Below are 16,473 nucleotides of genomic sequence, written 5' to 3' on the forward strand. Positions count from 1 at the left end.
ATGCAGTGTCTGTTTTTGCAGTCCATACCACAATGTTCGGGCCCTCTTCTTTGTTAAATCAGTCAAGGGCCGCTTTCTCAAAACCGGGTACAAACCGGCGGTAGTACCCGCTAACCCGAAAGGCTTGGACCTGCCGCTTGGTTCATGGACGGGCCATTTCAGAATGGCATCAATTTTGGAGCACTGTGGCCTTACGGTACCCGACCCACCAGGTAGCCTAAATATTTGGCCTCGCTTAATCCAAAGAAACATTTCTTGGGATTAATCCGGAGCCCGGCCTCACCAAGTGTCCGTAATACCGCTTGGACATGCTGTAGGTGTTCCTTCCATGTGCTGGAATAGATGACCACGCCATCTAGGGAGGCAGCACTGTATGAGTTATGAGGCCGAAGCACTTTGTCCACCAGACGCTGAAAGGTTGCTGGAGCCCCGTGTAACCCAAATGGAAGGACACGATACTGCCAGTGTCCGCTAGGGGTACTAAACGCGGTTTTTCCTTCGGAGTCCGTTAAAGGAACCTGCCAGTACCCTTTGTCATGTCAAGTGTGGTCAGGTATTGAGCCTGTCCAAGCCTCTCGAGGAGGTCGTCCACGCGTGGCATTGGATAGGCATCAAATTGGGAGACTTGGTTAAGCCGACGGAAGTCATTGCAGAACCTCCAACTCCCGTCAGGCTTACCGCGAGCACAATGGGGCTGGACCAGGGACTATAACTCTCCTCAATTACACCTAGTTCCAGCATGCGCTTGATCTCAAGCTCCACTTCAGCCTTTTTTGCCTCGGGAAGACGGTACGGCGTTCTCGGACAACAACCCCGGGCTCTGTCACAATGTTGTGCTCAATCAGAGAGGTCCTTCCGGGGTGTTCACTGACTACCTCTCGAACGGTCCGGATAACTGTTTCCAGCTCCTGCCGCTGCCTGGGTCTCAAGTCTGCGCCAAAGTTAAGGTCGTGTGTGTGAGCGAAGAGTGAGCGGGCTGGCCGGAGGAGGGATCGGGTCCCTGTCCTTCCACGGTTTCAGCAGGTTCACATGATATACCGCTCCTTTGGCCGGCGATTGGGTTGACTCACCAAATAGTCGACCAGTCCCTTCCTCTCCTTAACTTCGTAGGGGCCCTGCCAGTGGGCAAGCAACTTAGAGTGGGAGGTAGGCACTAGGACCATGACCCGATCTCCGGGTGGAACTCCCAAGAGACGTGCGCGGTTGTAGTAGCGAACCTGTGCTGCTTGAGCCTCCTCCATGTGACTTTTAAGGACAGGCCGAATCTTTCCAAATCTATCGCGTAACTGCGCGATATACTCCAGTATGTTAGTGGTGGGAAGAGCCTCTTCTTCCCAGCCTTCTTTCAAAATATCCAATATGCCCGAGGTTGTCGCCCATACAGTAGTTCAAAGGGGAGAACCCCGTGGAGGCTTGTGGGACTTCCGATAGGCAAAAGGACGAGGGGGAGGAGCTGATCCCAGTTCCTTCCATCCTCGCTGACCACCTTACGTAGCATTTGCTTGAGAGTTTGATTAAACCTCTCTACTAATCCGTCGGTTTGAGGATGATACACCGAGGTTTTAAATGCTTTATTTTCAGTAATCTGGCAGTCTCCTTGAACGTCTCCGAGGTGAAGGGGTCCCCTGGTCTGTCAAGACTTCTTTGGGGATCCCCACGCGAATACCCTAGTAATTCCCGCGATGGCTTTAGAGGTAGCTGAGCGCAACGGAACAGCTTCGGGTATCGTGTAGCATAATCCACGAGGACTAAAATGTACTTGTGTCCTCGGGCTGAGGGCTCTAGAGGTCCCACCAGGTCGACCCCGATTCTGTGGAAGGGAACGCCAATCAAGGGAATAGGAACAAGAGGAGCACGGTCCCTCCTAGGAATCTGTCGCAGCTGACACTCCGGGCAGGAAGCGCAAAAGCGACAAACCTCCTCATTAATTCCTGGCCAGTAAAACCGGAGCTTGATCCGCTCCAGAGTTTTTTCGGTGCCCAGGTGGCCACCTAGGAGGTGGGCGTGTGCTAGCTCGCAGACCTGCCGCCGGAAGGTACGCGGCACTAGCAGCAGCCTCGTCTCCTGCCCGTCATGCATTGCTACACGGTAAAGGAGGTCATTATCTAACACAAAGTAGGGGCCCTGTGGCATCGACTGACTAGTGCGTTGGCCATTGACAAGGACCACTGCATTTTTTACAAACTTCAGGGAGTCGTCATTCCATTGCTCCCTTTGAAAGAAGCCGGCGTCTTTTAAATTGAAACCGCAACACGGAGAGAGGGTCAGCGCCGACCTCAATGGGCGTGGTTTCCTCCCGCTCCGCCGGCGTTGGTGGATGACGTGTCAGCCTGCGACGGCCCGGAGTTGCCACGCCAGCCAGGACGGCTGCTTCACCTCTCTGCCGGCTGATTACACGGCGTGGAGGCAGCTTGAGACGGTTCATCTCCGCCCATAACGAGGCCCAACTTAACCCGGGAGTGGTATGTGTCTCACCGCTTTTAATGTCAGACCAGTCCCCCTAGTATCACCGGGTGTGGAGGATCAGGAAGGATTGCCACGGTTACTTTCTGGACTGATCCTCCGTAGCTAATGACACAAGCGGCGGTGCTGTACCAGCGGTTTCCCGTGGACACAGGTTATACTGGTCTTGAATTTTAGCCATTGTCGCGTAGCACAAAGCGGCGGGCAACAATGGAAATGTTGCTGCCGGAATCGAGCAGAGCGAAGTTTTAAACCCGCTAACGATCACCACGCCTGTATGCGGGACCGCCAACGGGTTTGTCAGAGCACACCAAGCCCTCCTCCCCTCCACCTGCATTCCTCCTCGCCTCCAAGCGGTTTTGCGTGCCAGCGCGCTGGACGCCGATGCAAGCTCCGGGTTATACAGGGAGGGGCTAGGTCTTGGGACATACCCCGGCTGAGTTTGGCAGAAGGACGGTTCTGCTCTCCCAGAGTGTGAGGCCGCCTCTGTGTTTCCAGAAGCTCTATGAGCCCTGACATGTTCTAAACTGCACGCCCCAGACCGGCTGGGTGAAGCCCTGGGGAAGTGCTTTCAGGAGCAGATAGCACGCTACCTGCTCAATGACCTGGTAGGGCTTGTTTTCCAAGGGCCGTTAGCCACTGCCATACTTTTGCCCATAAGGACCAGGCTTGTTTACTGGTCGGCCTCTCAGGGTCCAACCTCCACTTGTTATTTTACTCACCTGCCAGTCTGGGGCACCCCAAGGTGGTAAAGGGGCTGTGGTTTCACTGGGGGCAGGCACTCTCCCCAAGAGAGCATACTGAGTCCCTCTTGTCTCCCTCCAGGGCAGCCCATTCGGTGAGCCCCACCCGCACACTCCCTGGCCTCTCTAGATGGCCTAGTTCTGCGTGCTGGGAGCGGAGCCCGCACCGGGTCTCGCCGAACCACGGGCACCCTCCCCGCCTGAATACTCGGCCCCGGTACGCTCCCACCTGGGTGTTTTGCAGGTCCTGTCCCCTTCTCTTCTGGGACTTCTCCATCCTGCCGGCTACGCCACTGTCACAAAACGAGACAAGACAGAAAAGGTTTGGGGCAGCCACCCATGTAATTTGGTATCCTGGCTGCAATCGTTTTTCTTTAAATACAGCACTGAAGTGCTTACAACAGAGTCCAAAACAAGACTGACACAGAAGGGAAAAGGGAAGCTTTTAAAGGGGGAGACAGGAAGTGAGGTCATAAGGGTCGGGCACGTGTTCATCGTTCATTGGTTTAGTCCCGGATGTGACATCAGGGGGGCCGGAGCTGGCAAGGTCTGTCTCCATTGGCTCGGTCCCAGAAGTGACGTCCAGAGAGACAGGTGGAACCTCCCGGGTTAGGTCTACAGGGAAGTGAGAAAGAGAGTTAGTGCGCTCTGCCACATCCCGGCATGGCTCAGAACTGCCTTCACTCGAGCCCTTTAGCTGCCTCCCATGCGCGCGTGTGTGACAATATATAGTAAAAGATAGACCGGCCACAGAAAGACACGACACCAGATGTCTATAACATATGCTTTATTTGCGACACAACACAACGACAGTGCACACATCCCACACTAACTCAGTCGTTATTCCTTCATCCCATTCCACTCCTCTCTCGCGACCTCTGTCCTCTTCCACCCGACTCCGGCTCTTCGAAGGGAGTGAGGCGGCCCCTTTTATCACGTCCCAGATTTGCCCCAGGTGCCTAGTGATGGTCTTTTGGCAGCACTTCCTAGCATGGCTTCAGGGTTGTCATTTCGATGGCCTTGATGGAATCCAGGGGGGCTGCCCTCTTGCACCCAGGGAAAAACAGTGCTCCTCCCATGGTCTGACCCTCTTCCAAGCGCCCTGGTGGGGCAAGATCCCTGGTCGTCTGCCACAATATATATATATATATATATATATATATATATATATATATAAAGCCAAGAAATAACATTCCTATCAAGAGGTTACATCTGCTAGTAAATATAGTATACTGAGCTGAAGAATTGACAAAGTCAGTCAGCACAGCTCATACACTTTCCAGCTGATAGGCGTATATTGTGTTGAGTAGCAGAATGTTATATTTGAAACTCTGCAACTCAAAAAGCAATAAACAGATGTTTTTTTGAAAGGCAAAACAAAAACATTGTCAGCCATTAGAAGTTGTGAAAACGCAAGTGGTTTGATTATTTATCAAGATTTCAAAGACAAAAGCAAATCTGTAGCTGAAACAAAAGCTTGAAATCCTTCCACACTAAACACAAAAGGGTATCAGGCCTCCTAATATCCGAACAAAAGATCAGACCTGCCCATGTTCTCAACCCAGGCAACCTGAACCCAAACTCAAAAAAGCAGACTTTCCAGTCTATAGAGGCCCAAAATGGGGCTAAGGCTCTGAACTACTAACAATCAACAAGAACTTTACAAGTCAAGGAGGAAAACCATGAAAACTGATCCAACTCAAAGCAAGACCCATATTTTTAAAGATTTAGACAAAATTCAAAAACATAAACAGGAAAAGCAAGTCAGTAACAAAAAAAAAGCAAAAATAAGTTTTGCCTTTAAAAAAAAAAATCCAATAAACACCAGCCAGAAACAGAACCTTATAAGGAAAGGTGGAGTCAAAATCCACAGTATCCAATAAATGAAAAAACAGATCAAAAGCAAAAACTACTTCTATTCTGCTGAAGCTGCAGTGCCATAAAGCTTTGGCCTGTACACCAGCTGCCTGACAGGCCCTGCCTCCTTAGGCCCTACATACAGGAGCAGGGTAGAACAAACACTACACAGAAACAAAACAAAGAAAATAAATCAAAATACATGGGAAAAAATGAACACAGTTATAATTAACAGAATATTTCCTTTTATTTTTTGTATATTTTTTTGCACTTTCTGAAATTTAATTTTACTATTCTGTCAGTGCCATTTCAACATATAGTATAATATTCATTGTCACTATCCCTTTTGCAGGTCATACAACACAGAGGTCATGTGATAGCATCGCATCATGACTTACCTATGAAAGATGGCTATTGTGATTATGAATCATAAAGATTGTAAAAGATGTGTTTGACTTCCAAAAAGACATGTAAAGGCTTACCAGGGCCTTCACTGGCCAGCTGAGATAAGGCACACCCAGTCCAGCTAACTCCCAACTACTAACAGTAGGCTTTGACTTCCCTAGGCCCAAAAGTGAGAGATATGGTTTATTAAGTTCCAAATGTATCCAAACTGTTCCAAAGTGCCTCACAAGGGGGCTAAACCATGAAAAACGACAGCTTGTAACCAAAAGGCAGATGAGGATCTTTTATCATTGAAAATATTTATTACAAAAAACAAACTACAAACAGTTCTCAAAAGAGCAAAAGGAATTGCCTACAAGATAATCCTAAGGTGAATGATTCCCAAATGACAATTCAATAGCAAAACTCCAGAGAAAGCAGAAAATGTATAAAAAAAATCTTTGAAAGCCTTGCCTGTGCTCCTTTCCATCGAATTTAAATGGTTAGAGACTGAAAACTCAGAGGTGGTGATTTCAGAATGCCCCCTGTCTCCTAAGGAACCACCCAAAAAGGATAAGAAACATCCTTACTTTTAAAGATACAGTATACAATTACAAAAATAGCAGAAAATACATAAAGATGTAAAAAATAATTGAAAAGGAACAAAAAATGCCATTACATAAGTTAACATATAATGGTAGTACACAGTGGAGATAATCTTTACTGGCTGCATTGCACCTTTATATGGAATTTGATCGGCTCAGGAATACAAAGGAGGAAGTGCAGGGCTGTGTCAGAATGCATCTGACAAAGAAGAAAAACTTAATACCATGCTGAATATGGGAAAATGGTCAAAGACATAATATTATAGCTATAGAGCCTTCATCAGATGTTAAGGTGATTACAAAGCAATGCAGAATGTATCTTAGTCAGCTTAGTACATGACTGCAATACAGCTGCCTTTTCACATGCCTTCGAAAGGCAAACAGATGTTAAAAGATCTCAGCCTGTCTGCACAGTCACTTTTCTTCTTCCTCTGTTCAGGAATGTTAGGACTGACACCACTAGATTCAGCCTCTGACATTCTGGGAACCTCATGAGATAACATGATCTTCATTTCTTACATCTCATATGCGCTATGTTCTTTGTGTTGTAGTTATTGCCTTTTCTTGGTGTTATACTAAGAGTGTATTACACACATGCAACGTGAAGTCTTATTGTACCATTTGCAATTGTAGCCAAACCCCAGCATTTAATATACAATAATATAACTTACAATTAGTTAAAATACGTTAAACTTAAAAAATACATACAGTCACATATAAACAAAAATACTTAAAATCCCCATAAAAGAATAAAACCATTTAAATAATTAAAACCTACCACATAAAGGTGAACATTTGAGACACATAGCGTTTACTGCAGCACCAAATTAACCACTAATTTCTTCACACATTTGGCTTCAGACCTTTTCTAGGCCAATTTATACATGTGGATGAATTAGTCGCTTAAAGAGACAACACCCACCTTGTTCACAAACCATTTCTGGCCATCCACCCATATTTATTAATCCTATACAATAATACATTTGAAACTAAATTTCAAAACCAACAGAGAAATGTCAACAAAATACCCCAAATGCTACAATCACATTTGTCTCTGACATGTAAGCACAGAAATTTTATTTTACAGAAATGTCACAGAGGCCGGTGCAGGTGCAAATCACCAATAGATATCTGTCTTTCTTAATATCTGATTTATTAATTAATGCTGACAGAAGAATAATGAATGGCTATTCTGTTCATAATTATAATGAGACAGGCTCAGGCAATACACAGATCTTTATAATGTTATAAACAAAGTATTAATTTAAACGTGAATTTGCACTTTGGACACACATATAAAATAACTGAAAATGAAATAAATTCCTCTAAACAGGCCTGATTATATTTGAGCACTTCAAATTGAAACCTACTATCATCTTATAAAGGGGTCATGAGAAAATCATGTCACATACAGCCATTATATACTGTGCAAGCAAAAAGTTGTAAATGGAAAAATGTAAACAAGTACATTAACCTTAAAACTAATACATTTGACCTTTTGCTGATCCCAGTCTTTCCAATTCTAGGCCAGTTCAATAGACACAAGTCAAGAACCTTGGACAGGGTGTGGACAACTGAAAGGAGCACTTGATGCTTGTACAAAGTGTTGGGGTACCAGCCGGATCACCCTTTTAAAGCTTTTGTTAAATAAAGTAAACAGGCGCTCAATGGCATAATAATAAGATAGATAGATAGATAGATAGATAGATAGATAGATAGATAGATAGATAGATAGATAGATAGATAGATAGATAGATAGATAGATACTTTATTAATCCCAAGGGGAAATTCACATACTACAGCAGCAGCATACTGATAAAAACAATATTAAATTAAAGAGTGATAAAAATAAAAATGCAGGTATAACAGGCAATAAAAAACAAAAATGGATGATGCAGATGAAAACATTTTTGCAAGTGGGTGAAAAATAATGAGCTCCGTCCTCTCTAAGATTCAGGGACATGTCTTTTATAAAGTGTTCCTGCTGAAGGGGTGTAGTCAGTTGTCCTCAGGGGCTGTCGTCTTTGTGTTGAGGAAGAAAAAAGAGACAAGCCAGTCAGTGGCAATGCCCCTTCTGGCCATGGCAGGGCACTACAACCCTTGGATAAGTTCTTGAGGTGTCCTCAGACACCCACATGTGACACAGAATATAGCCATGTAACCACATACTGCATGTGTCCTGACACAACTAGATAACTAATTTCTTTAGTTTAACCAGAAGATGCATGTAATGGGCAAAACAAACAAAAATAAAATAAAACGAAGTGACCAAAACCCAAACGAGAGGCAAAATCACAATCAAAATTTAGGCAAAATTAATCACAAAGAGAATACAATAAAAGTTTTGAAGGATTTATCTGCAGATCAGATAAAACTCAATGCAAACACTGACCTTTTATCCTGTCTACTGATGAACTCAAGATCATAACCCCGGAGATCATGTCCCTAGAAATGTGGGACACAACCAAAACAATGGTATGCAAAATTACTTCCACTATAGGAAAAGGCTAAAACAACCCTAAATTTAGCCCTGATCATGACAAGATGTAAATATACTTAATCACGCAAGACCAACTTATAGTGTCCAATTAACTTAACATTCACACCATGATGGTAAGCAAAGGAAAAATTAACAAACTCTAACTCCAAAAATAATAAAGTATACCATGTTAACTTAGATATGCAGCATATTGGTGGAATGGTTTATGCCCCTCTGACAGCACCAGAAGAATAGGTTTAAATGGAGTTGAGTTTTCATACACAAAATGTGTTTAGAGATTAAACCTTATCACCCCATTATAAGGAATTACCATGAACACATTCAGTTACGACAGCAAGGAGTCAGCAAAACAAAAGAGTAGAATATCACATATTAGTCAAGAGCATGAAATCAAGTGACATTTAGACAAAAGCAGTGGATCTGTAAACTCCCTTTGAGGAAGTTGCTTTAGTGTCCATGGAAATTTAAAAAATGTAAAAAAAGGAAAGAAAAAATCAAAAAGGTTATATTTTTCTGTAATATAATCAGTCATATTTTATATATTTAATGTTCTTATGTAATAAATGTAAGGTCTGTAAACAACACGAACAATAATATAAGAAGAAACTAAAGAGGAAAAAGAAAAGGGGTGCATACTGTTTCAATATATGCAACTTTAATTCTTAGAATATGTTTTTCAGAGGAATTCATTAATTTTTGCCAGTTTACCTCATGGATGGCACAGTAGCTATGATTGCTGCTTCATGGATCCTGCATCCTTGGTATAAATACTATGCCTGTTCGCTGTTTGCATGCATGTTGCATGATCTTTGTAAAATTTTCTCTGGTATTTTCTGCCCACAACCCAAAATACAGTAGATACATTATGCACATTACAGTAATTACTGAATTTACACTAGCCTAGTGTGAGTGTGTGCTTGAGTGGCTCTGGAGTGAAGTTGTCTGCCCCATCTAGAACTTCTGATTCTGCCAGGATAGGCTTTGGCCTCCACACGCGTTAATTGGTTTAAACAAGATCATCTTGAGTAGACTGTCGATTTATACCTTTCTTCCTATTCAAGGAAAATGCAAACCCAGCAACAGAGTTCCACCATGACAACTTAAATATTACAGTTCTAAATCTGTTTTCGGCGGGAACAGAGACCACCAGTACCACACTAAGATATGGACTGCTGATCCTCATGAAATATCCTCACATCCAAGGTAAGAAGTTTTCAAAATAATTGAAAAGTTGCATATTTACATTTATTTACTTAGCAGATGATTTTATTAAAAAAGGGGTCAACATAATGGAACAAACATCAGTGTGAGGTATTCTTTGGCAATAAAGGTTGCAGGCCTAAGTTACAAATTTCATTTTTGAAAGTGATGAGCTCTAAACCACACAAAAGAACACAAGATTTGCTACTCTTATCTTAGCTACTAAGAACCTTGCATCAAAACTGTTACCAACTAGAAGGATATTCATAGAACAAGAGAGTTTTCAAACATTTCTTAGTCATATTGAGGGACTCAAATTTCAGATGAGGTGTGGGGAGCTTGTTTAACCAGTTAGGAGATACACATGAAACAAATCTGTATTGAGCTTTGATTCCATGTAGAGGTGGCATAATCAGTTGCCATTTTCTAGTAGACCTGACTATGCAAGAAAAAGCATAGAAACTTATGAGAGCCTGAATATATATAGGTGTTGATCCATTGACTACTCGTTAGGCAAGCATCAATGATTTTAACTTAATGCATGCTGATAGAGGAGGCCAGTGGAGTGACCTGAAAAGAGAAGTGATTGGCAGGTTAAAGTCAAGACTGTAGTGCAGGGGTGCCCAATACGTCGATCACAATTGACCAGTAGATCATAAAAGTAGTGCAGGTAGATCGTGTTGCATTAAAAAAAAAAATGTAAACGTTAGTCTATCACAAATGGTTTTCAACCAGTGGGGCGGGCCCCCCTAGGGGGGCGCAAACATGTGAAAAAAAGAAAACAAGAATCAAAAATATGAAAAAAACATCTGTTGAAACCAAAACAAATTAACTTAAACTACATTCTGATACTAGAACAATAAATATAGAGTTAGATAAATATCGATAAAAGTAGGTATAATAAAATATGCATCTACATTTCAAAAAAAATGTTAGAGGGGGCACGATTAAAACTGTTATGAAAACCCGGGTCTCAAATACTTAAAGGTTGAGAAACGCTGGTCTATCATATATCCTCCCTATGGCATTTGCCACTTGATTGACATACAGGGCGGCCAGTCTGAGATCTCTTCTCTTCTAAGACACTGGTCATCCCGCACGCACGATCAAACACGCAAGCTACTGCAAAACTCCCGCTGTGATTTAGTTAGCCTTCCAATTTATATCGACTAAAGAAGGGATTTTAAAAAAAAATTGTTTGGGGAGAGTATGGGCTGGATGTGGAATTGGAAGAGGATTTTGTTTCACACAATGTCACAATCGAAGTGTGTTTGTGTGATCTGTCAATCTATCATTGCTATTTTAAAGAAGGAAAATGTGGAAAGGCACTTTCGAACTGTTCATAAAAACTATGGAACTGACTTTATTTCCGAAAAGCGATCTGAGAAAGAGAAAGGAGAGGGAACTAAAATCGCAGTTAATCGGAGAGCCGTCATTTCTCACTCGGCTGAATTCAAAAGCAAAGGCAGACACACCGAAGCATCGTTCTGGGTGAGTCACTCGATCATTAAGCATAAGAAGTCCTTCCAAGAGCTACCTCCTTGACTGCATTATTTGGCTCTACTTTTTTATGCAAGCCAGCCTTTACCCACATGAAGATTATTAAATCCAAATACTGTAGTGACCATAAATGTATTGAATTGTTATTGTGCCATAAAGGTTATTCAGTTATGCAAGGTATGACAACATATATTTTATGTATAAAGAATACTCAGTATATATATATATATATATATATATATATACAGTATATATATATATACTGTATATATATATATACAGTATATATATATACTGTATATACAGTATATATGCTCTATATATATATAGCATTTTTAATGTAGGTAGATCATTTCGATCTGATCATTTTAACAGCTTGCAAGCCGAAAACGTGTGGGCACACCTGCTGTAGTGTATTCAGGTATTCCTGCCAGCAGAGAGTTACAGGTGATAGGGCCGATGCCTGAACCAGAAGTCTTGTGGCAGTTACAAAGAGGTGAATGTGCATGGACGAAAGACAGTAGCAATGTGATCAGTGAAAGACAGCTGGTCATCAATCACCACAGCAAGGGTTTATGAAGAAAGACTGGTGCTGTGTTTTAAAATGCATGCAACATTAACAGTAAATGAGAGCAAAATTATTTAAATGGTTAATACTCTTCACCATTTGAATGGTTTGATGTTTTAGAAGCCTTAATTAACACTAATGATCTAGACAAAGTTTTGTAAGTCAATAATATTTATAATTTATGTCTACCTTTAAAATATTATACTGAAATAATAATAAGGCACTGGGGTTATAAGCACATGCCAATAGAAAAAGAAATATTTAAGACTCTTTTTGGTAAAAAAGCTACCTAACAGTTGACCATGTAACTTAGGGGTGTCTACTGGCTCTTAAAGGTCACTATTTTCAATCTAATGGATACTCTTCCTAGCTCCAATTGAGAGTTTTTACTTGATTCTCTGATCTGTTATGAGTGTCACTCTGTTTATAGAAAGAAAATGAAGCAATTAAAATCAAATCAACATTCCAAGTTCCATTAGTGTTAGTGAAAAAATCATAAATCATAAGAAATCAGTGTTAAGATTTTGACTATAATGAACATAAGGTAGCTGTACTGATTCAGTATGACTTTTTTTAATTTAGAGGACTGGGAGATATGCATAGTCAAAAGGTGAGCTGAGGTTTGCACCCTAAGGTAATCCTATCTTTCAAACAAACTGAAAACATAATCATAAATCAGTAGTCAGAAGTGAAAGCAAGAGATCAAAAAACTGATTTGTCAAAAGGTATTTTAAAGTTTGAGCATAATTATTATCTTTCAAGATGTTTGGAATGACTTTTAAGCTGTCACTCCAATAACATCGCAGGCATCGCTCCATCTGCAAAATTGTAGAAGAATACCAAATGGAGGTGCCAAACACCCTAACACAGTGGTGTCATAGAAAATAAAGAGGACGTTAGAGCAGATTGGGAAAAATTCTGAACCTTCTCCAATCGTCTGCAACTACAGGGGGATAACTCTGCTCTCTGTGCCATGATCACTTGCTCACCTACCAGTGACCGGAGTAGTCTGGTTTTACGCTTAAGAATTCTACCATCGACTGCATCCTGGCAACAAGGGTACTCTTGAAGCACAAACGCAAATATCAGCAGAGTTTCTTTGCAGCCTTTCTCGATTTTCATAAAACATTCAACTCATTTATATAAGCTGCCCTGTGGGACATCTTAAAACTAAAGTTGCTGGTTATAATGGCCAGCCTGTACACTGGTACCGTGAGTGCTGTGCAGAGTGGAGGCAGAACCTTTGTGTTTTTCCCAGTTGATTCTGGGGTTTGTCAGGGTTGTGCTCTTGCTCCTACTCTGTTTAATACTTGCATGGACTAGGTGCTGGGCAGGGTTGTGGTGTCTAGCAGCTGTGGGGCATCTGTTGGTGAAGAAAGATTTAATGATCTTGACTTTGCCGACGACGCTGTGATCTTTGCGGAGTCCATGGAGGTTCTGATCAGTGTTCTTGAGGGACTGAGCATTTCTGAGTGTCCGGGCTTGTGAGCATCCTGGCTAAAAAACAAAACCAGGGCTTTAATGACCTCTTGGGCACAACCATCAGCAGTGTGTCTGTCTGTGAAGTGAGTGTTCACCTCATCAAGAGGTTTACCTACTTCGGCAATGACATTCATGTCTCTGGTGGCTCTTCCTATTAAGTCAGTAAATGGATTGGGACAACATGGGGTTGCTGGAAAGGGGTGTGTGGCGCTCCCAAAATGAAGGTCCAAGTCTTGACATTCCTGGTGGTTCCTGTATTGCTACAGGGTTGCGAGACACAGATGCTATCCAGTGACCTGAGATCTAGACTGGGCTCCTTTAGAACTGTGTCTCTTCGAAGAATCCTTGGGTGCCGCTTGTTTGACTGTGTTGAATGAGCAGTTGCTCATGGAGTCCTGAATGAGACACAATACCTGAATTGTGAGGGAGTGTTAGTTATGGAACTATGGCCATGTGGCGTGATTTCCTGAGGGTGATCTGGCTCACAGGACACCTAAGGGGACACCTGGCAGAGGGAGATAGATGCTTATTTCCTGGGGGCGGTATTGGACCATGTGTTTGCCTGGGGGATTGCCAACCAGTATCCTGATTGGTTTTATCCTGTGGTGGGTGCAGCAATGCACTGTACCAATGCATGCTCCCCAACATGACCTCAATTTACACCAAAAACAAAACCAACTGTGACCCTTGTATTCAAAAAACTCTAAATCAATGCATAGACAGTATGAATCCATCTAGGAATTTGCACAAAAACCTAACAAAATTGTAGATCCTAATAGTTAAAAACAAGAAAAGACTAAGTAGAAATAGAGAAAATGAATTAAACAAAATCGTGTTAATAAGAAAGGAATAAAATACAGAGAGATCTAATAACACAAAGAAAAGCAAAGGAAACTTTATTCAGAATACACAGCTACAAAAAGTCCTACACAAGAGTGTTCTGAAAAACACCTTATAACTTCCACTAACACAAAAAGAAAAAGGAATAGTAATAATAATAACAGTGACACATGGATGCCAAGAGCTGTGTGCCATCATCTTTAATAGGTGCAATGTAATGACATGATGTGTAATGTGAATGGTAACAGGAGTAGTAAAATTAAACAATGCAGAGAAAGCCACAAGTTAGCAGTGATCATTGAAAAAGCAAATCATAAAAAGGTATTTTCAGAATAACAATAAAACAATGCAAATATCACAGGCACAAATTGCAAGTAGAATTTTCAAATTAATGACTACAACAAGCAGAACACTCAATGTGAAGTTCATTAAAACACTTCTTGTGGGGTCCTTATTAATTTCACTGTTCAATACACACGTGTTGTTAGGTTTATGCCACTGATTTTATTATTCCTATTCAGAAAAGGTACAGAAGGAAATTGACATGGTGATTGGACGAGACCGTGCCCCAGGCATGGAGGACCGGAGGAAGATGCCCTACACTGATGCTGTACTTCATGAAATTCAGAGGTTCGTTGATCTTGTCCCTTTAAATGCTTTTCATAAGACAACAAAGGACACCATCTTCAGGGGCTACTCCATCCCAGCGGTAAGGCTTTGTTTTTGCTTGAAATTAATCAACTCTTTACCTTTTTAGAATTTTCCAATATAACAAAATGAGAATGAACAATTGTGTTTGAAAATGTATTTATTCTGGAATGTTTTAACCTATTTAATTTTTATGAATGCCACTTTGTTATGTTTATTTATTAGTAGGGCTGCCCACTATTAGAAGAAGCCTTCTTGGCTCAGATCCCATAGCTGATTGTTATGTGCATGTAGCCTGTGTGTCATTTGCATGGGGTTTTCTTCAGGTACTCCAGTTTTCCTCTCATGTTCCTAAAAAGTATGTAAGTGCTGTATGAGTGTGAGTGTGAACACGTGCTGCACTGTTAATGTGTAATTAATTATCTTACACATTAAGCTTATTATGTTATTGGCAGGACATTGTCAGGCTTTTCTGTATACCTCAATATTCCCTTTTCATATTTTTTTACATTATCTTTTTTTTGGTACTCTACCCTTGTGTCTTGTTTTATTTTGTAAGGTACTCAATGAATGGGCTGTATGTGAAAGGTCCTATATAAAATGATGGCTGGGTGAATCAGTCAATGTAACTATTGCCACAAGTCCGCTGAAGTCTACTGTTTATTTAACCATCCATCCATCCATTCTCTAACCCGCTGAATCCGAATACAGGGTCACGGGGGTCTGCTGGATCCAATCCCAACCAACACAGGGCACAAGGCAGGAACCAATCCTGGGCAGGGTGCCAACCCACTGCAGGACACACACAAACACACCCACACACCAAGCACACACTAGGGCCAATTTAGAATCGCCAATCCACTTAACCTGCATGTCTTTGGATTGTGGGAGGAAACCGGAGCGCCCGGAGGAAATCCACGCAGACACGGGGAGAACATGCAAACTCCACGCAGGGAGGACCCGGGAAGCGAACCCTGGTCTCCTAACTGCAAGGCAGCAGCGCTACCACTGCGCCACTGCGCCACCGTGCCACCCTGTTTATTTAACTTTAGCATTAATTGCAATTTACATTATAGTAGTATGATCGTACACTGACTTGCATTTAGTGCTGCTGGTCTGGACTCAGGGACACCATCAGAGGGAACAAGAGGTACTCCCGTACCGGGCCCGATAAAAATATCTCTTGCTTGATATTCTAAGCTGTTGTGATGTGATAATCAAGACTGAAGTGTTACAATAGGTTCTCTGAATTATCCACTATTTTCTAGGTGCTGCATATTGAGTGTACCTGTTTGTCTGCTCCAGTCTGCTGAATTTGTCATTTATGACACTGAGCCAAACATTAGTGCACCACGGTCAGTAGATATATACCTGGCCACTAATATGTAAGCCTTTCAACACGGACACCACAATGACTGGTGTAACGTTCTTGTATCACACCAGTTGGAAGCTGTTAATCATAAGACACTAGGAAGTCTACCCATATGCACATCTAGATTTCACACCTGTTACACTGACCTAATATTAAGTTTTATTTACTATTTCTTAGAATGCAGTAATAAGCAGATTTTTTTCATTGTGGATGCCTCCTCCTATGTAGATCCTCCTTTTTGAGAAATATTAGCATGGAGAATATAATGAAATGGGGGTGTCATTTCTGTGTCATACCACTGGGCAACTTCT

The 16,473-nt window shown here is 42.0% G+C and overlaps 1 protein-coding gene across 2 annotated transcripts in view; it reads left to right on the forward strand.

Moving 5' to 3' along the window:
- The window catches only part of LOC120538759 (cytochrome P450 2B4-like), a 53,338-nt gene that overhangs the window by 28,257 nt on the left and 8,608 nt on the right, over positions 1 to 16,473 (forward strand). For both annotated transcript variants that reach the window (XM_039768214.1, XM_039768213.1), the window contains 2 exons: positions 9,614 to 9,755; positions 14,664 to 14,851. In XM_039768214.1, the coding sequence (XP_039624148.1) occupies positions 9,614 to 9,755; positions 14,664 to 14,851 (330 nt within the window). The remainder of the gene's footprint in view (positions 1 to 9,613; positions 9,756 to 14,663; positions 14,852 to 16,473) is intronic.

Source organism: Polypterus senegalus, chromosome 11 (assembly GCF_016835505.1).
Source record: "Polypterus senegalus isolate Bchr_013 chromosome 11, ASM1683550v1, whole genome shotgun sequence".
Taxonomy (NCBI): Eukaryota; Metazoa; Chordata; class Cladistia; order Polypteriformes; family Polypteridae; genus Polypterus; species Polypterus senegalus.